Below are 23,983 nucleotides of genomic sequence, written 5' to 3' on the forward strand. Positions count from 1 at the left end.
TGGAATAGGTCTTGTTTTCCTCTTTGTTGCTCTATTTTCTTTGCACTGGTCATTCAATTCTTTTCCTCCCTACATGATAGTCACTGAAAAGTTGCATTCAGGATTCTGACCATATTTCAATCAGTTTGCTTCTCAACTGACCTTCACAATTGTTTCGTCATCCATCTGGACTTTTTCTTTTTGTTACAAGAATTTTTTTCTTTTTTCATTCAGTCCACAATTCTTCTGGCTCATAATCAGTGAAGTAATGCAAATCTGCTCTGCATGTGGACTTTAAATTCCACAAGGATGTTACTAAGTTGTATTTTGGCACTGTATTTCTATTGGTGATCTTTTCTCAGCTTTACTGTGGTTACTCAGCTCACTACTGCAATCTGCTCCCAGCCATGCTTTGGCAGCAAGAATACACCTTCTCCATCTCCTGGTTCCAATTACATAGTCTATTTAATTTCTGTATTGGCCATCTGCTGATGTCTATGTATAAAGTCATCTCACTGTAGCCTTAAGTATGTGTTTGTGATAAACATACCACAAAAAGTATGTTTCAATGTCAAGTGATGCACATTAGGGTAAAAATAACCCCAGCTTCACATATACCCAGACAGCATCTGAGTGGCACTGAAATTATCTTGATGGTTAGCTCAAGAAAAATGTTGACGGTGTGTTGGTTATTGTGAAAGATGAAAATATGCTAGAGCATAGCACAATGCCCTTGTGTATTCTATGATGTCACAGCATTTGGAATATTGTGTACAATTCTGATCCCTGAACCTCTGGAAATATATCATAAAGTTGGAAAAAGTGGAGGGCAGCCAAAATGACCAGGAGGTTGAACCAATGTCCTTACACTAAAAAGTTAAAATGTTTGGGTTGTTTAGGTCAAATTATCAGTTGAATGGTGAAACATACAGGGCAGATAAATATGAGATTTAGTACAAAATGCATTAACTATATCTTTCACTCTGCATGTCATAGTGATGGCCACTTACTCAGATGGTTTTTAAAGGAGATTATACATATTCACTGAGTATGTCCATGGCTACTAGTTGTGATGTTTAACCTTCCTTCAGGATGGGAGGGAACATGCCAGTTGGTGAAGACCAGCAGCAGAGTCACTGATTTACAGCACATCCTGCTTGCAGGTTTTTCATAGGCATTTTGTTGGCCACTGTAGACAACAAAACACAGCTCTGCCTGATCCAACAGTCCTATTCTTATGCTCTTAAATCTCTAAATTATAAAGATCTATGTTAAGCTTCATACAAATGCAACACCAAGGAATGAAAATGTGTTTTAAATATTTTATTATTGTAGAAAAAAATTACAGTTGATAAACCCAACAAGGTAAAATAAAGCTTACATTCTTAGAGCACTTCCAATTCAAGTTAAAATAGATGTCACTCTGTGTGACGCTCTTTACATGATCAAAAATAGTCATTTTGTTTTATACCACGAACTCTTCATTATCATTTAACTGCACTGTTGTGAAGCTGGAATGAAATAGCAGTAAATTACAGTTTGGTAAACACCAGGGGCTTTAACATTTCATAAGCAGAATGGTAAACACATGTGTCTTTTCAGTGTTACCATCTGAATTACTCAAAATCTTAATATTATATAATGGAAATAGATGCTAGCAGAATCGGTTCTCTTAAGAAAGCACACACTCTCAAACCCAGCACCGGAAAAACTGGAGCAAATTGATGCTATTTGCAGCTAAAGGAGCAAATATAATTAAGGCGGCATGTGAAATGGGTTCAATTTCTTTCCTTGACATTCATTAAACCTCTTTCCGCATGTAATATGTAACGTCAACCTAATATGACATGTTATTTCTATTATTCTGAGGAAAACCAACACTCTTCCAAGAACCCAGGTTTGAAGCAGCACATGCTAAATTGCTGTTTTTATGCTTTGGAGTTTTTAGAACAGTTTGGCAGCTAATGGAAAAAAAAACCTATATTCTGTGAAAAAACTAAAAAGCAGGACACAACTGTTCCAACTCTGGTGTCTCACTCTGGGAACAAAGAGTTTGTAAAAGATCCTTTCAATATTTATAACTTGCCTTATATTAAAAAACAAACAAACCTAAACTTTCTGTATATATCAGTTAGATGATTTCTGTGAACTGCACATGAAATACGATAGTTTTTGAGTAATTTCAGACACTAGATTCCTCATAGTATCATTTTTGAAAAGTGCAATATTCACTTTTACCAAGGAGGAAGATTTCCATGTTTTTAAAATAATTGTGTTAGTTTCCTTCCAAAAATCATTCTAAGACAAAGAGTTGTTAGAAAGATAGTGTTAGAAAGTGGTTTTGTTTTACAGAGTCAGATTTGTGTCTCTCCATAGAATGCAATATGTGTATGCAACAATCCCTTAACCTTCTTTAAGTCAAGCTGAAAATTTATTTGCGAGCGAGCGAGCGAGCGAGAGAGAGAGAGAGAGAGAATACTTATACCATGACCCACAGGCTTAGAATCTTGTATTTTTCAGTTTTCAAACTGAATGTGACATAGCCTTAATCCTGAAAATGAGCAGTGTAGGCTTGGTTGCTATGGTAATCATCATGGCATCAATACTCCACACATCATCTTACAGCTTATCCCTTGAGATCTTAACTCTGGAGTGAGTTTAGACCCTTTCAATGTCATGGGGCAGTATTAGAGATGACTTATATGATTAAACAGCTAATGAAAATGGATTACACCAGTGTACACCCCAGTTCTATTAATGCCAACAATGCTACAGATAATTAACTTGCCCTCCCCAATCACCATGTAGTCAACACAGATATCAGATGCACATGTCTATGTTTAACAAGCCAATGAAATGTTTGTTCAAATAAGTATTTTCCAACTGAAGAAACTAAAGTGGTAGCAAAATTATTTAACCTGCTTGAAAAATATTTTGGCATATTAAAGAAAAGTTTATCATGAATTGTGCACTACACACATAAATGATTCTATTAATGTTACCATAGACAAATGGAGGGCCCAGATTTGTCAAGTAATTAAGATTGGGGAAATATCCTTTAGAAGGAAGGAATTTTTTTTTGTATGTTAAATACAGAAGTAAATCTTTAATAATGGAACAGAATAATGCAATTATCAAATGAACCCCTAAATCATGCATCAAATAAATAAATATTACTGGACTTACTTTACAAAGGAATTCTAGGGGGTCTGCAATACTTGTCTTTAGTTCTGCCTTAAGACTTTTATAACATTAAATTTAGACTTTTTCTTTTAAAATCCAAAATTCAAGAAGGTATAACTTTTCAGAAACTATACTAACTAAAATAAAAATACACTTATGAAACTTCCCAAAGGCATGTTACCCGTTAACTGTTTCTAACGCTCAGTAATATTTCACTCCAGGCTGAAAACAACCCTGTGTATTAACAAGAATAAAGTTGCATTTATTTTGCCACATTGTTAAAAACACGAGACTGGAGATAAGACCAAACCCCACCCCCACACACACATTTTCTTCATCCAACTGCAGTCTGCATCCATGTAAAATAACCCACAAATCTAATGTGTTTTCCAGCAGTAAAAAGCTTGTATAAGACTTCAAAATCCAGATTCTCACCCATTCCTCTTCACAGCCAAGCAATTTGAATGCATGCATGTAAATCAGGCAAAATGGTCCTCATCTCTGAAGGTCACAGGTAAATAACTGAATTCAATAAATAAGTCTCTATTTGGAAGTTCTACAGAAAACAACTTTTTAATTAAGCAATTTAGTCTTTTTTCTTTTCTAATATGCTTTTCTGTTCTTGTTCTCCATCTGGAAGTTCTACCAGGCTTTCGTTGTTTTCCTCCTCTTGTTCTTCTTCAGTGTCTTCATCAGTCAGATCCCTACCTGTAGTATCCTTCTTAGATCTTTCTACTTCATCTGATCCTCCCTCAGGGTCAGCAGTGCAAATCCCGTAACACATGATGCTGATGACACCCAGTGGTAGACCAAACAGAAAGCAGCCCAGAAGGGGGGAAGTCCTGAAAACAGACTGTTGAGAATTAAACAACCATCAGTGACACTTTCACAACATTTGGAGTATTTTGAAGGTGCTTTCCCAAACAATGCATAAACATTCCTTCATGTGTACTGAGAATCTCTGTGTGAAAATCACAAATTCTTCCCTAACATAGCCTTATATTTGAGTTTCTCCTGCAGTCCTTCCTTTTCCTACTGAGCCATGCCCCTTTTCCTACTGAGCCATGGCGCTAGGTTGAAGTTCTCATTACTGGAACATCCTAAGTATAGTTAAACTGTGAAATAAAAGGTGCACTGCAGCGCTTATCTTAATTTTTTTTTAAAAAATTAGGGTTATTATCCAAAAATTAGGGTGACTTTCTGCCAGAAGGACAAACACAGCTGGCAGATCTGTGCGTTATCTGTACCTTGCAGCTTTTGCTACATTCCCCAAGTCTGTTCTAGAAGGGTGGAGGAGTGTGCAGTGAGAAGGAAATGAAATGAAATTAAACTCTCATTCTGGGAGTAGAACTCCATTTACGTCATGTTGGGCGTAGTATTTATGTTTTAGAATTTACGTTCATTTTGCTGAAGTCTCCTATTCATTCATTTAAAACTTTTCTATACTGTCCAACTACAATAGTCTTGAGAGTTTTTCCACCTTACCCAACAGTGTATCTTCCCTCTACCCTTTTGCTTTTGACAAATCACTAAGAAATTACTAAAACTACCTTAATTATTTAATCTTAGAGCAAACCCAAAAAGTAGTTATGAGAGTATCTATTTAACAACCATGTGAAAAAATCATTGTTGTTATGGTAGCTATTTGTGTTTCTGGTAGGACCACCCAACATCCAGATTTTCACTGAGATTCAATCATCAGTTCAGAAAAAGAAAAGCTGGGTGAGATAGTAAAGTATATGCAGTAAGTACAGGAACAGCTTATAGTCTGAGTGAATGCTATCCTCATACAGTTACAACAGCCTTCAGGTGCCCACCATCCTATGGGTAATGGGAGCTGAAGAACAACACTATTGGGTAGGGGACCAGGCATCTGAAGACTCAGCTAAAAAATCCAGCAGTAGCTGGCATACAGAGTGCCAGCAATACACTGCAAATTTTCAGAAAACTGAGCCGCTAAGAGTATGGATCCATCTTGCTGCTGCAACAGCAAGATTAATAATAGAAAAGAATCGGAAGGCGAAATGGGATTTCCAGTTAACTGAAGGTATAAAGAAATTAGAAACATAGTTGTTAATTCTAAGTTGAAAAAAGAGTTGACAAATAGGAAAGGTTTTATGAGATTTGGGACCTGCTTATTGAATATGCATTAATAAAAGTTAATAAACCTTTGGATGATTCAATGCAATTTTGGATGGAAAGGGGTATTCCTGAAAGAGCGCAAATTTAGAAGAAGTAAAGGAGGAGGAGGAAACAAATAATTACTATGTAGCTAAGCTGCCAATGGAAGAGTGTACTAGCTATCTTCTCTATTTTCTTCTTTTTTAATATTTTGTAATGTCATGGCAGCAACCCACACAATGAGTTTTGATAAACAATATGGCTGAATGGATAGGACTTAACAAGGAGAGGTTGATTTTGACAAGATATTAATGCTCCATCTGTTTCATAATAAAAAATTCAAATCATCCACTAATTCCTGTCCCACAATCCCTAGGCTGAAAAAATTGTTTTAAAACAATGATAAATTATGAGCAATTAATATAAGAAATGTATTCCACGCTAGACTTGTGTGATCAAATGAAAATTCAGTGGGCTCATTTGGATGCTGTACCTATTTTAAATTTGATAAGAATTCACTTACTCCTATAGTAGACTTGGCATCATAAATTATTCTCTTAATTCGTTGAAGAATTCCATCTCCTCCCTGTGCCTAAAATATGAAAGGTAAAAGCAGTCATCAGCAGTATTCACTTACATTTCAACTTTCATTCACCTTACTGGCCTTACCAGTAATTACTTAGATAGCTACCACTTTTCCACTGAGGTAATTGCCTTCTAAAGGCAGGAAGATCTGCACTTTGTATTTTGAGCATTGTCAGAAGGGTTTGCTTAAAAGAGATGTACTGTTAGAGCTCCTCTCATAGTTTTTTTTTAAATTTTGCCAAATACTTAGTAGGTTGTTGTTGTTAGTCGCGAAGTCGTGTCCGACCCATCGCGACCCCATGGACAACATTCCTCCAGGCCTTCCTGTCCTCCACCATCCCCTGGAGTCCACCCAAGCTCACACCAACTGCTTCAGTGACTCCATCCAGCCACCTCAGTCTCTGCCGTCCCCTTCTTCTTTTGCCATCTGTTGTTCCCAGCATTAGGTTCTTCTCCAGGGAGTCCTTCCTTCTCATTAGGTGGCCAAAGTGTTTGAGTTTCATCTTCGGGATCTGGCCTTCTAAAGAGCAGTCAGGGTTGATCTCCTCTAGGACTGACCGGTTTGATCACCTTGCGGTCCAAGGGACTTGCAGGAGTCTCCTCCAGCACCACAATTCAAAGGCCTCAATCCTTTGGCGCTCAGCCTTCCTTGTGGTCCAGCTTTCACAGCCATACATTGCAACTGGGAAAACCATAGCCTTCACTGTACACACTTTTGTTGGCACGGTGATGCGTCTGCTTTTTAGTATGCTATCTAGATTTGCCATGGCTTTCTTCCCCAGGAGCTACCGTCTTTTAATTTCTTGGCTGCAGTCCCCATCTGCGGTGATCCTGGAGCCCAGGAAAATAAAATCTGTCACTACCTCCATTTCTTCCCCTTCTATTTGCCAGGAAGTGAGTGGACTGGATGCCATGATCTTAGTCTTCTTAATGTTGAGGTTCAAGCCAACTTTTGCACTCTTCTCCTTCACCCACTTCAAGAGGCTCTTTAGTTCCTCTTCACTTTCTGCCATGACAGTGGTACCATCTGCATATCTGAGGTTGTTGATCTTTCTCCCAGCAATCTTAATTCCAACTGGTGATTCATCTAGGCCCACCTTTCTCATGATGTGCTCTGCATATAAATTAAATAGGCAGTGTGACAGTATACGGCCTTGCCGACCTCCTTTCTCAATTTTGAACCAATTAGTGGTTCTGTGTGCAGTTTTCACTGTTGCTTCTTGACCCGCATATAGGTTTCTCAAGAGACAAATAAGATGGTCTGGTACTCCCATCTCTTTAAGAACTTGCCACAATTTGTTGTGATCCACACAATCAAAAGCTTTAGCATAATCAATAAAGCAGAAGTAGATGTTTTTCTGGAACTCCCTAGCTTTCTCCATGATCCAGCGTATGTTGGCAATTTGATCTCTAGTTCCTCTGCCTCTTCGAAATCCTGCCTGTACTTCTGGTAGTTCTCGGTCCACATACTACTGGAGCCTAGCTTGTAGGATTTTGAGCATCACTTTGTTAGCATGTGAAATGAGTGCAATGGTGCGGTAGTTTGAACATTCTTTGGCATTGCCCTTCTTTGGGATCGGAATGTAAACTGACCTTTTCCAATCCTGTGGCCACTGTTGAGTTTTCCAAATTTGCTGGCATATTGAGTGTAGCACTTTTACTTTTACTTTTATTGGTTAGCACTTTTACTTTTAGTAAGTAGTACTGTGATTTAACTATTCATTTATCCATGTATCTTTCTCAGCACAGAGCCTATTTTGCTCACTTTCTTAACTCTTTTCAGTGTTCTCTTTCTCACAATACCATTCATTTCTAGCACTACTAAAGTCTACCAATGGATCAGCATAATACAGTTAATTATACTACAGATGCACCCAAATACTAAAATGCTAGTAATGTTCTCAAGACTCCTTTGCTTTTACTTTTCAAGAAGCTGAAGTTAATCTAAAACAATGGAAATGCAGTAGAAAAGCTAGTGAATTGTTTAACCAGATTTGGATAATTCATAAAGCTATGAAGAGGTTTTAGTATACAGAAAGACTTACTTCTGCAGTGCCTTCCAAGATCTCATTAATGAACTGGACCATATCCTCAGTGTTCTCAATAGGTTTATGGGGTAGGAAATACTGTTGATTGGATGTGTTCAGTACAACAATAGTGGGGATTTTCACATCACTAAAACAGTAAAAACCAAACAACTCATTTTAAAGCCCTTATCAGCCTATAGTTCATAAATGAAAAGCATGGGGAATTTATTTATTTATTTATTTATTTGTGGGCATTAGAAAAAAATAGGAAGTAGATATTGCAACAACTTGGTCTTATTAGTATCTTGTTGTTGTTGTTAGTCATGAGGTCGTGTACGACCCATTGCGACCCCATGGACAACATTCCTCCAGGCCTTCCTGTCTTCCACCATCCCCCGGAATCCACTTAAGCTCACGCTGACTGCTTCAGTGACTCCATCTAGCCACCTCATCCTCTGCCATCCCCTTCTTCTTTTGCCATCTATTGTTCCCAGCACTAGGCTCTTCTAAAGAGCAGTCAGGGTTGATCTCCTGTAGGACTGACTGGTTTGATCGTTTTGCGGTCCAAGGGACTCGCAGGAGTCTCCTCCAGCACCACAATTCAAAGGCCTGAATTCTTCGGCGCTCAGCCTTCCTTATGGTCCAACTTTCACAGCCATACATTGCAACTGGGAAAACCATAGCCTTGACTATACATACTTTTATTAGTATCCTGTAGACCTTAAATATAGCCATTTTATATCCATGGGATTGGTTAAACAGTTCATTTCTTACATAAAGATCAAACAGTAATTCAAGTACCTCAAAGGCTGTCACAAAGTGAAAGGTCAAGATCTCTTCTGGCTGATACCAGAGTGTAGGGCATGGAATAATCAAGTGAAGTTGTGACAACCCAGGTTTAGGCTAAATATCAGGAAAAGTTTCCTCACTGTCAGAGCAATATGATAGTGGAACCAGTTGCTTAGAGAGGTTGTGGGAACTCCCACACTAGAGACATTCAAAAAGAAACTGGACAGTCATCTGAGTGGGATGGTGTGACTTGGCATCCTGAAATAGCAGGTTAGATCCATTGGCCTTCATGGCCCCTTCCACTCTGCTGTGTTATGAAATAGCACAGTGGTGGTTATCTAATCTTAAGAGTCCAAGAATTTTGAAGAGTTCTACCACATTCTGCCTAATGTCTATGCACTGATTCCCGGCTTTATTATCCTACACCAGATACTAATTGTGCAGTTTTAATACTTACTCAGTGGTTGACTAGGATGAGGTACTAGAGATACTACAACTGAATCCATAAGAAAATAGTGGTCAGCAAGACATGTGGTTCAAGGATGATGAAGGTCACAAGAACAGATGGTCATAAAGTTTCCCTAGATTGTTTTAGTAGTTGCATTGGGCTTCCTGCTAACATCTACAATGTGCCTAAATATGTAATTGTAATTCACTGCAGTAAGTCAGCAGTATCTTCCACCAATTATGCAGTAATTTGCCATACAAGCCACATGCCTGGAACCAAGTAGCTGGCCTTTTTTACATTATTTCGGTTTCTCATGTAGGCTAAGATAAGGAGAGCTAAACTTCCTTTGCTATTACTTATGGAAACTTAACAGCCAGAACTGAATAGAGCAGCTCATTTCTATGAGCTATATATGTGACAGTGGAAAGCTTCTGATAAAGCGTAAGGGCTAAGAAGGATATTATTCCATTGAAAAAGTTCATAATGCAACACCATAGGTGTATTTCTGATTCACCTTCAACATATGACAGATTCATACTCCTCTCTTACTCCCCAAATGTATGTGATTACAAAAGAAGTTTCAGTGAGTATGTAAAAGCAAAAAAAAATAAATAAAAGTGATGGTACAATTCTTATAATATAAAGTACAAATGAGTGTCAGCTTTATTTTCAACTCCTCTGCCTGCTATCCAATATTGCCATCTAGTGGGAAAGTGATGTACAAACTTCAAATATTTTTTCTTGCTTAACTATAGCATTCATGCCTCATTGTATTATAAAGGGCTTCAAGCCAAATATTTAAAAATAAAACAATTACAAAAATGCACGAACAATAAATCTGAGAAATGAGTATAACTGACACAGACAACTTACAGGACTATTTTCCAGGTACAAGACAACCTTAGAGTTCCTTAGAGCCACCATGCAAAACTTTCCAACATACACTGAACAAGACCAGATTTAAACGCTTCATCATACAGTGTTCAAATTTAGCAGTTAACCATCATCTTTAGCAGCTTATAAACCTATTTTCTGTATATAAGAGTAACAGGAATTATACTACATGTAGAAGTCATTAACTAATTGCATAGAATTTCATAAAGCCATATACTTACTCCATTAGTAAACTATTAATGTATTCATTTCCATCCATGTGACCAAACTGGAAGTTCCTGTAAACAGGAAATTCACAAAATTGTACATTAAACTTAAAATACAGACAAATAGGCTGTGTTTTGCAAATGTGGTTCCAGAGGCTCCCCCAATCTTTTGGAGTAAATTTTCAGGAACAGGTGGAGCTGCAAAAGAGGGTAAAATCACTCTCCCTTGTTTCTGTTAATGATAGCCTCTGCTTACTGACTATGTTTTATACAAAATACTTTAAGTTCTAACTAGATTATTTAAGTTGATTTCAGCATACAATATCCTTACATACAATTACAAGTCAACGTATTTTGATACTTAGGTAAGACACAGGGCTTCCAGTAAAATGCTGCTACGTGTCATCACATCTAAAATGTGCTCTTTTTCAGAAATTCCCTCTACCACAATAACATAAGTATTGCATGTAACTATATGTAAGCATTCTAAAAGTATATTATGTAATTTATTCCTATGAGCATGCTTAGTTTTCATAGAATCTTTGAATAGGTGGTGTTAAAAGGAACTACTCTATTAGGTTTTGTTTTGCTTTTTTAGGGATTTTTTCTGCAAAGCTTGGGGTTCCCCTAAGAGTGCTGGTGCCTCTTTTTTGCCTTTTGGTCAAAGCCTGTTGATATACACCACCACACATCACTCAAATTCTCTGTTAGAAGACATGATCCTAAAACTTGAACAAGTTGATGAACAACACTGCAATTTATTTATTTATTTATTTATTTAAAACATTTCTATGCTGCCCCCATTGCAACAAAGCCTCGGGGCGGCTCACAAAGAATACATAAATACATAAATAATAACAATACAACAATTTTTTAAAAAAATTGTTTAAAAACCCCCAGTGCATTCTTGGCTAAAAATTTAAAATCCTATTAATTAAATAATTTAACAATTAAAATAAGTTTTAAATAAAAAGGTCTTAGCCTGGCACTGAAAAACAAATAACGACGGCGCCAGGCGGACCTCTCTGGGGAGCGCATTCCACAGATGGGGCACCACCACAGAGAAAACCCTCCTCCGGGTACTCACCCTCCTAATATCATTCACAGAGGGTTCCCGAAGAAGGGCAGCTGTTGCTGATCTCAAGGGACGGGAGGGCATATATAGGCGCAAGCGTTCCTTTAGATACCCAGGACCCAAGCCGTTTAGGGCTTTATAGGTCATAACCAACACCTTGAATTGAGCCCAGACTTCAACTGGGAGCCAGTGGAGCTGACGGTGAACTGGGGTTATATGAGAACAACACCCAGTCCTCGTCAGCAACCTGGCAGCTCTATTCTGCACCAATTGAAGTATCTGGACCGTCTTCAAGGGTAGCCCCATGTAGAGCGCGTTACAGAAATCTAATCGGGAAGTTACCAGCGTGTGTGTCACTGTCGCCAGGCAGTCGTTCTCCAGGAAGGGACGCAGCTGATGTATCAGCCAAAGCTGAAGGAAGGCCCTCCTCACCACCACCGTCACCTGAGCTTCTAGAGACAGCTCAGGGTTGAGGAGCACTCCTAAGTTGCAAACCCTGTCCCTCAGAGGGAGTGCAACCCCATTTAGGACTATTTACTTTTGTATTTGTTCTATTATGTAAATAATTGTGTATTTGATGCCAGTAATGAATGACTTCTGATGATACAGTCATATACAAGTCAAAATACAATCATACATAAATAACTGATCTCATTCTACTAAGAGAAAGCAGGAAGCATGTAGAGTCTGTGCAACATAAAAGTCCCTGCACTACTGCTTTGTGGACTATCTTCCCATTCTCTAGTCCTAGTAGATTATGCTTAACCATCCCGTTTTTAATATTCTCACAATATATATTTTCACACTATTTTCACTGCAAAATAGAATTGGCAAAAAAAGGATCTTGTTCAATTGCTTTATCCACTCCACAAGTGATCCACTGCACAAGTTTTCTACAGCTGCATAAAAAATGCTGAATGCTATAAGTCATCCAGGGAAACTGAGTTTTGACATTTACTTAAAACTTGTTTCAGGCTCAGACAGATTTTAGGGGAACATGTGCATATGAGGGAGGGCTTGCTAATATCTAGCTAAGGGAAAGCCAGAAGTATGTACAGAAAGGTACAGAATACAGCTTTGGAACTAAAAGGAGAGGATGAAGAGAGCTGAAGCAGCCCTATGCCTGGCATATACCTTATAGGCAATTCCAGCCTTTTCCAGTTCCCCAAATGTTCTTCCCCCAGTTACCACAGCTCAGCTGGGAAGAAACTTCAATAGTTTTTAACCTGGGTTCTGGTAGCAGTCTTGGGTCCTGGCAACAATAAGGTTCTACTACCTTTTTTTCTTACCACAGAATTTGTCCAGGCAGAGAATGAGGACACAATGTCTAGCTAGAAGGGACTGAAAGTTTAAGGAAGTACATAAATAGCTTAAATATATTCTAAGCTATTTATGCATTCCCCTAAACACTAGCTCATTTGCTTCAGTAGTAGCATACACCATTCTAAGTAACTGCCTTAGTTAAATGAAATCCATGGGTGGCAACATTACACTAGGACTTTGCTATCTCCTTTGCTGGACCTTGATCTCTGTGAACAAAAGAACTGTACTGAGAATGATGGTGTCAGGACAATCTTTAATAACTGCAACCAAGGATTTGACATTGTGTCCGTGTATCCAAACGCTAAAACAAGAGAAAGGATCTTGCACTTTATGCTCTATTGGCTGTTTCTGCAAATGGATGGCCACTGGAGCTACAATTAGCAATCAATGTGGTTAACTACTCTGAGTAGATATGGGAGATGATAAACCAAATTCTAGCATCAACAGATTTAACTCGCTCTGCTAATATATATAACTCCTTTGAGCATATCTATTCCTAACTGAGCAGACCACTGTCTATCCATTTTTGATATTTGAAGGGAGGGTAAAGAACAAATACTTGTCCCTATGGACAAGTATCCAGTTAGGGCTTAAGATGAGCAGAAATGCCTATATATAACTATTATGGAGCTGTAATATGTACTTGTGTGGTCTCTGTGAAATTAAAATCTATCTGTGCAGGCCTGAGGTTTGGTTTTGCTATGGTCCAAGGCATGTGTAGTGACATTAAGAAGGAGGAAGCGAAAAAAGCTTTGAATATTGTTAAATGGGGCCTGGTTCAGGTAAAGTTGATTCTGATTGGCTGGGGATTCTAGTTAGGTATAAGAGAACAGTTGTGCAATGACAAAATATGACAGCTGAAGACTACAAGGTCAGAGAAGAAATCAACGGAGAAAGATGAAGACAATCTAACAGTTAGTGTGCAGTATTTGAAGAGACTTAGAGAAAGCTGAGGAAAAATGGAATAGCTAAGGCCTGAATATTTTGCTATTCTTTTTCTGTGAGATAATATTAGGTGACTGGTGAAGATCAGGATTTGGGAGCACTTGGTTGTTTTATTCCAGGATGTTACCTTAGGTTCTTGCCAGATGAACATTACACCAAAAGGAAGTAAAAATTCAGATAAACCATCTAAGCAGCCAGTCATACAGTGATACCAAAAGAAAACTGTACCCCAGAACTGGATATAGTTATAAGGCTATTTGGCTGAGGCAGAGGTTTAGGGAATTTGGCCTCAGATTAAAAAAAAATAAAACCCTTAGAAGTTTTTAACAACAACAGTGTCTAAAATAAGTCAAATCATTTAGAAGTCTTTTGAAAACATACCCTAGGTACTGAATACTTGAATTCATGTTCAAAATCTTGAGGCTGCTGGTCTAGAATGCTGCAGACAGGCTGTTGGCCAAGGTTGTTTATATTAAGCATGACACTTCTTTGCTACAATGCCTTCAATGACTACCAGGTCATTTCTAGGAACAATTCAAAGTGTACCTTTGGACCTATGAAACCTTGTATCACTTGGGACTGGATTACCTGAAAAGCATCCTTTCCTGCTATGAACCTTTAAGACCAGCAGTGACATTTCTTTTTGTCCTGTCAATGTCTGAATTGCAGTACCGTTTTAGCACCTAGGCTCTGAAACACTTTTCCTAGGAAGGCTCATTTAGCCCTTTTGCTGGGGTTTTCAAGTGACAGGTAAGTATCTTTTTTATCTTATCTTATCTTATCTTACTTTGCTGTTTTATACCTCTGCATGTTTTATATAATTTACTCTGTTTTATGTTGAACCTTATCCTATTTATTGTTATAGATGTTGGGCAGCATTGCACAGAAAGGTATGACAAAATTAAAAGTTTAAATAAAACTAACTTTAAATTAAATAAACAAATAAAACATTTTTCTGTGACTAGTATGCATGTGGAGGCATGCCTATGCACACAATCTGAAAGTGTAAATAAGGTAAATTATTAAGGTATTTACACTGCAACATGATATACCTATTTACTTAGAAATAAGCCCCACTAAATTTAATACGGTACTTCTAAGTAACATATATAGGACTCTACTATACTGTTTCTTCCATTTATCTCATAAACTTAAGAGTTTTTCAAATAAAGATGCTTTATCCAGATATCACAAATAATTTCTTTATGTCACTATCAAAACTGCTAGAGTTCAAAATCTTTTCTTAACACTGAATACAGTAAGGACAATCTAAAAATAATACATCGTAATGCATGCATACTTACCTGTGGAAGTGATCTCTATAATTTTTAGCAACATCCTGAACAATAGACTTCAACCTGTAAGATAAGATTTTTACATATAAACAGAGAAACAGACTAACTCTCAAAATATATTCAAAGCTAAATTCCTCAGCTTCCACCCTTATCAGCATTTATAATGTTAAGCGGAAAGGAAGAGTGGCAATTTGGAATACCAGGAGATAAAAATTCTTCAGGGGAAAAAAATACAGAGGTACAACTGGTTTAATACAATTTATTCTGCAAGTTAAGGCCATCTGGACTTAGAGTTCTCTTTTTGTCTAGCTTGTTAGTGCTATTTGTTCTGCCACAAGTTGCTGTAGGTTTGAGAGTTGTATGGGGGTGGAGGGGTAAAAAATGCAGGTTTTGTTTGCAGAAAACTTATTTAATTTCTATAATGCGCATTAGTTAAGACAAATTCCTTGTTCTTAGCTCCACTGTAGATTTTCTTACATATTTCATGTGACATCCATTTTTTTCCATTCCATAAATAGATTGCACTGATGGAAGTGCATATTACCAACTGTCTAATGCAATCAGTTTTATTAGCAATTGTGCTCCTAAAAGAAGTGGCTTCTTGGCAGTAACTGCAAATAACATAATGTACTAATTTACACTGGTGGCATGCTGGGTTGCAAATATCTTGTTTAAGTGCTGCTTTAGCTAACAATTTATACTGATTGGGTGGTTTTCTGAATGTGATGCATGATAGTGAAAGATAGTGTCCCTATTATATCCTGTGGTGCTCCTTTAATGGAAGCTATTCATTCTCCTATTCATTCATGCAAAACTAGACTCAAAATTCTTAGTTCACATGACCTTAACCAGGATAACAATTCATAAGCACTTTAACACTCATGTCTGTCTTTTTCCCTCTTCATGAATTTTTACCTCCCAGCATTCCAAATGATCATTTTTTGTATCCATTTAATGTACAGTTACTAATGAGGGTGGAAGTCAAAAGGTTTACCTTGAAACATGTACTGAAATTACTCTGTTTCTATTACTCTACAAACAGACATGTATATCCACAGTTATCTAACAATTCATATATAAAATAGACAAGTTAACTACAAGATGCTCTCATTCAGTTCACATTTTATGGCTCTCAGTACAGAAGAAGTTCCATTCCTTGGATTTACATTCTGACCCTAAGCAAGGCAAGTGAGCTCAAGATACTTACTACCTAATAAGTAAGTATAAGCATGCGTAGGATCCCAGACCTATTGGATTCTACTGGTTTATTGGTTCCTACTTTCCCATCAATATCTAAAGGCCTGTGCAGAGGTTTCTGACCTCTTACCAGGCACCCAACAAGTAGTACCTAGCCTCATGGCCAGTGTCTGCAGCCTGACAGGCTTCCAAGCCAACAAAATTGGGAAGGGCAGGATACCTGGCAAGATGCACATGCTTTGCCTTGCTTGTAGCCTGTTATCCCAGCAGAAATTAGCAATGCCTGATGTGGGGCAGGGATAAAAGAGAGTGAAAGGGGAATTAGGGAGATGGAGGAAAAGGCAGCGGAAGGACACACAGGAGAAAGTAGAACAGTCAGCATGATTGAGATCCAGGGTGTGTGGGGAGGAAGGGCAAAGGATGGGACAGGGGAAAGACCAGGAACCAGTGTACACACTACTTTTGCCTGGGACACAAAGTCAGCTTACAGATTGAGTAAGTCTGCCTCCTTGGGGGAAAGAAAGCCTTTGTTTGCATTCTTTATTGGCAGCCCTGAGCTGGACTGAATAGGCAACTTGCTAGTTCTGTTTCAGAGAATAGAGATTTGGAGATTGAAAAGAATTGTGTTAAATACAAACTGCCACGAGGGATTGTTGGGGAAGGAAGCAGCAGCCTTGGGCTTATCAAGGCTATTCATTCAGGGGTTTCTACAGCCAATGGTTTCCTGGAGAGGAGATCATTCAATGATGCATATACTCAAGTATGTTACTGTCTGTGGAGATTAATTCCCTTTTTGGTTGACTTTTGGCAAATGTAACTAGAAAAGCCTTCAATAAAATGAATTCAAATACCTTTTGACTGCAATCCCACTGATGGAAGCAATAAAGAGAGTGGGAGGAGGTGTTCCCCTTTCTGCAAATGAATGGTCTGTGACAAGTATATTGTATATACTCTTATATTTTGTTTGGATATGGTGTGTCTTGAACTTTCTTTGATATTTACCTCTCTTTCTTTTAGAAGGTAATGCTGCCACCAGAAATTTAATTCCAATCACTAATTAACCTCTCCCTCAATATTGTGCCTGTGCTATAAGGCTACTTTGTTGGACTATGTGGTCCTGAGGATAAGACTCTGACAGTCAAATAGCCTAATGACTCTGGGGTTAACAATAAAATAAAATAAAATTTTATTTGTACAAGAAGCATATTGTATGTTCAGTTACTTATTTTCTTAGATATTCAGTTACTTATTTCCTTAGAGAGTAGAGTAAGGTATAAATAACCACTTCTGACTGAGGCATATCACTCTTTCCCTTCATCGGTCTCACACAGATCCTCCTTCCTCACCTGTACTCAGGTTTCTCGTCAGCTTCTATCACTCACAGCCATATAATATTTGACGTTAGGTTTTGACTCTTCCTGATCCCTAACATGTTATTTAAGAATTCTATTCCTTCCCATTCCTTATGAATCCTAAATGCCTTCCAGAGCTCCTGTAGGATTCTAAAGAGAAGGCATCCTCTTCAGATTCTTCAGACTTCTTGACTGATTCCAACCAGCTGCAACTGCTGACAGACAGTAACTGACTGTCTGAAAGCATCTATTTCTCTCTCTTCACACACTTCCAAGCTCTGCCCATAGATTCTCAGTTACCAATCACCACCTTACTCTGAAACTTACCAACATTTACCAACATTTAAAGGAACACACATATAACACTTGAAATCTTTACAAGGTCTTAATTTAGTTCAAGAGGTTTCATTTTGTTTGCACATACAGAATAACTCATCAACTTACCTTGTATGCTCAGCAGAAATATTTTTATCATCAATAATTGCAACAGCTACTAGTTTTCCTAAAACAAAGAACCAAATGCAGCTAAATGAAACATCTATCTTAGATTTTGTATTCTTCAACCTGCAAAGGCACATAACAAACACCTCACTGTTTAACCAATCCATGCTTTATCATTTATTATGCTATTAGAAAATCAAATGAATATTAAAGCCCAGCTCATCCCAAGCCACTAAACACTTTCTTAAATAAGCAGGTCTTGTAGAAGCAGCAAAACTCTGAAAAATGATAATTTGAAGTCATATAGTTTAGGAAATCCCCATTACCATGAGTAACTTTCTTTTTAAGGCACCTTGTTTGTATTTTATACAATACTGATTTTTGTTCTCAATATGGGCTGATATATCTGTCCAGTAAAAGAACATGCTACAGATATCTTGGGATGGTACCATACAGTTTGAAGATTTCATTCTTGAAATTGATTTCCCATTTAAAGGTAGCATGCCTACTTGGAGATTGATTGATTGATTGATTGGCCTAGCATTTCAGATATCCAAAAGAAAGGAATTTTGGAATGTCCTGGCAATTTCTTATTATTAAGTAATGATATGGATGTTTAGTATTCTTGCAACAGAATTGGTAGAACTGAAAGTCTATGGGTGGAAAACACATGTTAACCAATGTTTTCTAAGGATTCCAAAAATTGCGTCTGACTTAAGATACAGAAATGTTACACAACATATGATAAAAGTCTGAAGGAAATGCATACCTGTGTCTCCAAGTTCATAAAGTGTAAATCCATCTACAGTAAGGTACCCCTGATATCTCTCTCTGTTTATCCAAGATGACAAATCACCATCTTCATATTCTTTAAAAAATGCAGAAAAAGAGGCAGGGGAAAATGTTATCAGAAGTTCATACTGACAAATGTCTTCTAGTCCCATAATTGCATATAATAACAACAAACTTAATCTCCAGGTGACAACTCATATATAGCTAAACAGCAGCATCCACCAACAAAAGTGATGTGTCAGCAGGCTTATGGAAATTATGAGGCTTCAAGAAGTATAAAAATAGAAACAAAACAAAAACCTCTTCAGAAACAGAAAAGTGTAAGGGGATGGTGGACCCCAAACAGCTTAATGAGGACTGAAGATGCCCAGTAGCCATGGAATCAACTGGAAAGGGAAACTGGGAAGGAGGAATGGAATTAACTGGATGGAAGTAGCTTGTAAAGTGCATGCCCAGTAGGCTTCAAAACTATCAGTGATTAGCTGGCAAGCAAGCATTAAAGCCAGCTGAGATAGAAGGCAAGGGCCATAGAGGCAGAAAGGAAGAGGCCAGAAGATATGCAATTATATCCCTGCATCTCTTCCTCTTGTGTCTTTTGGCTCTGTTTGTCTCTTACTCTTTTTGCCCCTGAAAGAGACAAACAGAAGGAGATGGAGGAAACAGATAAATCTGAAAAGAGATTGTGAGAATGAGAGAGAAAGAAGGGGGAGCTCATTCTCAGATTTGAACTGAGAGTATTTTAAAATATCCCTAGTAATAGGAGTGAAAGTTCCCATAGAAATCAACAGAAAATGTAGGATACTCATGTTGCCAAGGCTAAGAAAAAAAATCCCTACTGAAAACAAAGAGATAATTTCCCACCCTTTCAAACACACTTGTAATATGAAACATGTTAAAATACTAATGAACATTCTAAAGAAAATGCAGTTCACTGATTTCATACTGAAGCTTGGAAGAGGCTGTAGCTGGGAAGTATGGTTTATGACAGCCCTATAGTATAGTTCACACCAATTAAGCCCTCTACAACATTGCCTAGAGGTAGCAGAGACCTGTTCAAGTCAGGTCTCTGCTGAGAGAAAAATATATAGTTCCTGTTATACTGTTGCAGATGGCACTAAGAATAGCTTACTACCATGCTTCACCGTAGTCCATTGCTAATATTGTAGGTCAAAGCTGGATCTCCAAAACACCTCCACAGCTTAAGGTCACTCTACTTAAATTGTCCCCAAAACATCATTTGCAGCCAAACTCAGCACTCACCTGCACAGAGAACTGCTTTGCCCTACTGACCTGCACACCATCTAGTCGCACTTTTTAACAACATGTTTTCTGCACTGAAATATCATTTCAACTAAGAACAGGAAATCCTGACCCTGGTGCTATCTCGTTTTTTTCCCCAGTCCCATTACCAATAGGCTCAAATAATACTCATGTGCAATGTTATACTGCAACATTTTCTTCAGGGACTTATTTATAACAATACAATTGCATGTTCTCATGAATGTAAAAGCGGTGTGAATAATATCACACTTTGTTTTATTTGATTTATGTGCTATCATATCCATAAGGCTGTCTGGGCAGTTTACAATATAGTCAATATTGCTCTGTTCTTATCCTTAAAAGACATGCCATACTGCTGTTTTTAAAAATCACTTTCAGTCCTAATTATTTTACACAACAGGTTTTTTAAGGTAGTTGCTTGTTGAGGAAACAATGCTCAGGTGTGAGTGGAAGTCAGAATAACTAATAATTTGTGGTTCTACATGGTTCATTGCACCCATACACATAATCACTTTTTAAGCAAATTAAGATACAACTAATCTAGCTATCTGTAGCTCTCTGAAGGATTACAGGCATCTTATGGAGGAAAGAAAATGTGTGGAGGTAACAGTCACCCCTGTACTCACTGCTCCCAGCAAAACACTTAAACTGCTGATTTCAGCTCAGTGGAGAATTTTGGACTAGGAGGGAAGAAGGCTCTTCCTTTCTTGAAAACGCTCATGCCTGTAGCCTAAATCATGTCTCCAGGTTACTTTTGCGACACCAGAGACATAACCAATACAATTCTTTCAGTGCTGGCTGTGGAGAGACAGGAGTATTTCAAGCATGCAGAACCAGCTACAAGATTGGATATTTTCTGACCTTGTAAATGTGGGTCTCTGAAAAATCCTATGGATGGTTAGATACTGTCTTGTGGCCACAGGATTGTGCTGTTAATAATGGTAAGGTCTAGCTAGCTTGCATGAATCACTTAATAATCAATAAATAATATACTTTAAGTCCAACAAAACATGTTGCACAAGTGGTATTTCCAGAAAACCTGTTTGTATGGTGATACCAGGAACAACCTAATTTGAAGTGCCATCTACTTGTTTGTAAGGTATGTTTGCCTCATGTGGCAATCCGAATTTGAGCCAGCATGCTTCCATTTTTTCAATGTATAACTATAAAAGGATAGTGCGTTGCCAAGTACACATCTTGCTATCCCTTTTAAGTAAAAAAGGACAACACTGAGATTTGGGCTAAGGGATGGCTACAATCTTTGAAATGCAGAGAAATTAATCCTATGCTTATTAGTGGTATATGAAAGTACCTTTGATCTCATACGTACATGAACTTACAATAATGGATGTGTGATGAATCTATTTGGGAATGGGAATCTGTAAGATTCCCTGGGCTCAGATCGTTGGACTTTAGTCCACTTTGCAGTGGCCCAGAGTCCCAATTCCTGCTATGTGTATCCAGCATTTGCAAGGCACTTGTCAGGAATCTAGCCCCATGTGCTGGATAAGCAGCATCCCCCTTATATAACATGTATAGCAGCTGTCTGGACTGCTGCATCTGATGTAGAAGAAGGGAGGTTGTACAGGGCTCAGCAGGAATGAAGACCCACTGCTGTATCTGATGCAAAAGACTGCTGCCAGCTGCACAATCTTTGTTCCATGAATGTTCATGGTCTTCCCTCTTGGCTTGGCTCACTTTGCAAGACTAGGCCAAGCACAAGAGGTTCTCTGCTAATACTAGACAGAGGGTTTCCCCCAACCCTACTTACCATCATATACAAAATAAGTTCCATCTTTGAAGACCAGAACAGCTGGCATCTCTGGGAGTGTCACATGCTGAAAATGCAATATAGAAAAAAAAGGATTTAAAATACTTTAATGGCACATGAAACAAACCTGTGAAATTTCAACTTGTTGATCTTCTCTGAGAAGGAAAATGTGTCAATATTTTAATTTTTTTTTTTGTTTTGTTCTTTTTACCCCTTGATGAGTTTGGTCACTGTGATGTCTTAGAAACATCTATAAAATACACTGAAGATGCTAAAGTAAACAAGTGTGTGAAGGTGCAAAATAGCTATTGCATATCTTGCTTTCTACCAAAGATTCTTCCTTTGTGTCTTTCTGTTGTCAGGTGAAATTTTTAACAAAATTATCTGGACAGACTTTTGACAAGTTGTGCTGACTTTTCCATGTCAACCTGAAAGCCTGGAGAGGCACTACCAAGTCAGTGCTGATAATACTACATTAAATGGCCCCAAACTCCTTCTCCTGGTTGTCAAGGTTTTGGACTCTGAGGATAACAAGAAAAGTAACACAAAGAGGAACAGATCCCAAGACAACACAGAGATAGGATAATCCCTTGAGTAAATTAAAACAGCTTCATAGCATTAAACCCAAAGGTATATTAGAGTCACTAAAAATACTTATTTAGTTGCTAAGGAATTATCCCCTTCATGGATCACTGCCTTGTTGTGGCGAAGGGGCTTGCGTACCTCAGTAAAGCTATGAGCTGTGCTGTGCTGTGCAGGGCCACCCAATACAGACAGGTCTTAGCAGAGAGCTCTGACAAAATGTGATCCACTGGAAAAGGAAATGGCAACCCACTCCAGTATCTTTGCCATGAAAACCCCATACAGCCCCTCAGGTCAGAAGGTATCCAATATGCTACTGGGAAAGAAAAGAGGGCTAGTACTAGTAGCACCAGAAAGAATGAAGCGACTTGGCCTTGGAGTACAAAATGAAGCAGGGCACAGGCTGGTAGAATTTTGTCAAGAGAATGCGATGGTCATAGTAAACACTCTTTTCCAACAACCCAAGAGACGACTCTACACATGGACATCACCAGACGGTCAACACAGAAATCAGATTGACTATGTGCTCTGCAGCCAAAGATGGAGAAGCTCTACCCAGTCAGTAAAAACTAGACCAGGAGCTGACTGTGGCTCAGATCATGAGCTTCTGGTTGCAAAATTTAGGCTTACATTGAAGAAAGTAGGGAAAAGCACTAGGCCACTCAGGTATGACCTAAATCATATCCCTGATGAATATACAGTAGAGGTGACAAATAGATTTAAGGAATTAGATCTGATAGACAGAGTGCCTGAAGAACTATGGATGGAGGTTCGCAACATTGTACAAGAGATAGCAACTAAAATCATCCCTAAGAAAAATAAATGCAAGAAAGCAAAATGGCTGTCTGAGGAAGCTTTACAAATAGCTGAGGAAAGAAGGGATCCGAAAGGCAAGGGAGAAAGAGAAAGATACACCCAATTGAATGCAGAATTCCAGAGAATAGCTACAAGAGATAAGAATGCCTTCTTAAATGATCAGTGCAAAGAAATAGAAGAAAACAATAGAGTAGAGAGGACCAGAGATCTCTTCAAGAAAATTGGAGATATGAAGGGAGCGTTTCATGCAAAAATAGACATGATAAAGGACCAAAATGACAGGGACCTAACAGAGACAGAAGAGATTAAGAAGAGGTGGCAAGATTACACAGAAGAACTATACAAGAAAGAGCTTAACGTCCCTGATAAGCACAATGGGGTGGTCACTGACCTCGAGCCAGACATCCTGGAATGTGAAGTCAAAGGGCCTTAGGAAGTCTGAGCAACAACAAAGCTAGTGGAGGTGACAGTATTCCAGCTGAGCTATTCAAAATCTGATTCAAAATTTGATTCAAATTTTGATTTTGATTCAAAATCAAAAGACGATGGAGTAAGAGTGCTACACTCAATATGCCAGCAAATTTGGAAAACTCAACAGTGGCCACAGGATTGGAAAAGGTCACCTTACATTCCAATTTCAAATAAGGGCAATCCCAAAGAATGTTCAAACTACCGCACCATTGCACTCATTTCACATGCTAGCAAAGTGATGCTCAAAATCCTACAAGCTAGGCTCCAGTAGTATGTGGACTGAGAACTACCAGAAGTACAGGCAGAATTTCAGAGAGACAGAGGAAATAGAGATCAAATTGCCAACATATGCTGGATCATGGAGAAAGCTAGGGAGTTCCAGAAAAACATCTACTTCTGCTTCATTGACT

General features: G+C 38.2%; 1 protein-coding gene across 2 annotated transcripts in view; it reads right to left on the reverse strand.

Moving 5' to 3' along the window:
• Positions 1–1,287: 1,287 nt before the first annotated feature.
• TMX3 (thioredoxin related transmembrane protein 3) overlaps positions 1,288–23,983 on the reverse strand; it is a 32,451-nt gene continuing 9,755 nt past the window's right edge. For both annotated transcript variants that reach the window (XM_044426499.1, XM_044426500.1), the window contains exons 9-16: positions 21,705–21,771; positions 18,630–18,728; positions 17,864–17,921; positions 14,880–14,933; positions 10,248–10,304; positions 7,914–8,043; positions 5,807–5,875; positions 1,288–4,015 (exon numbers count right to left, since the gene is read on the reverse strand). In XM_044426499.1, the coding sequence (XP_044282434.1) occupies positions 3,749–4,015; positions 5,807–5,875; positions 7,914–8,043; positions 10,248–10,304; positions 14,880–14,933; positions 17,864–17,921; positions 18,630–18,728; positions 21,705–21,771 (801 nt within the window). In that variant the 3' untranslated portion in view covers positions 1,288–3,748. The remainder of the gene's footprint in view (positions 4,016–5,806; positions 5,876–7,913; positions 8,044–10,247; positions 10,305–14,879; positions 14,934–17,863; positions 17,922–18,629; positions 18,729–21,704; positions 21,772–23,983) is intronic.

Source organism: Varanus komodoensis, unplaced genomic scaffold (assembly GCF_004798865.1).
Source record: "Varanus komodoensis strain SLA01 unplaced genomic scaffold, ASM479886v1 scaffold17, whole genome shotgun sequence".
NCBI classification, from domain to species: domain Eukaryota; kingdom Metazoa; phylum Chordata; class Lepidosauria; order Squamata; family Varanidae; genus Varanus; species Varanus komodoensis.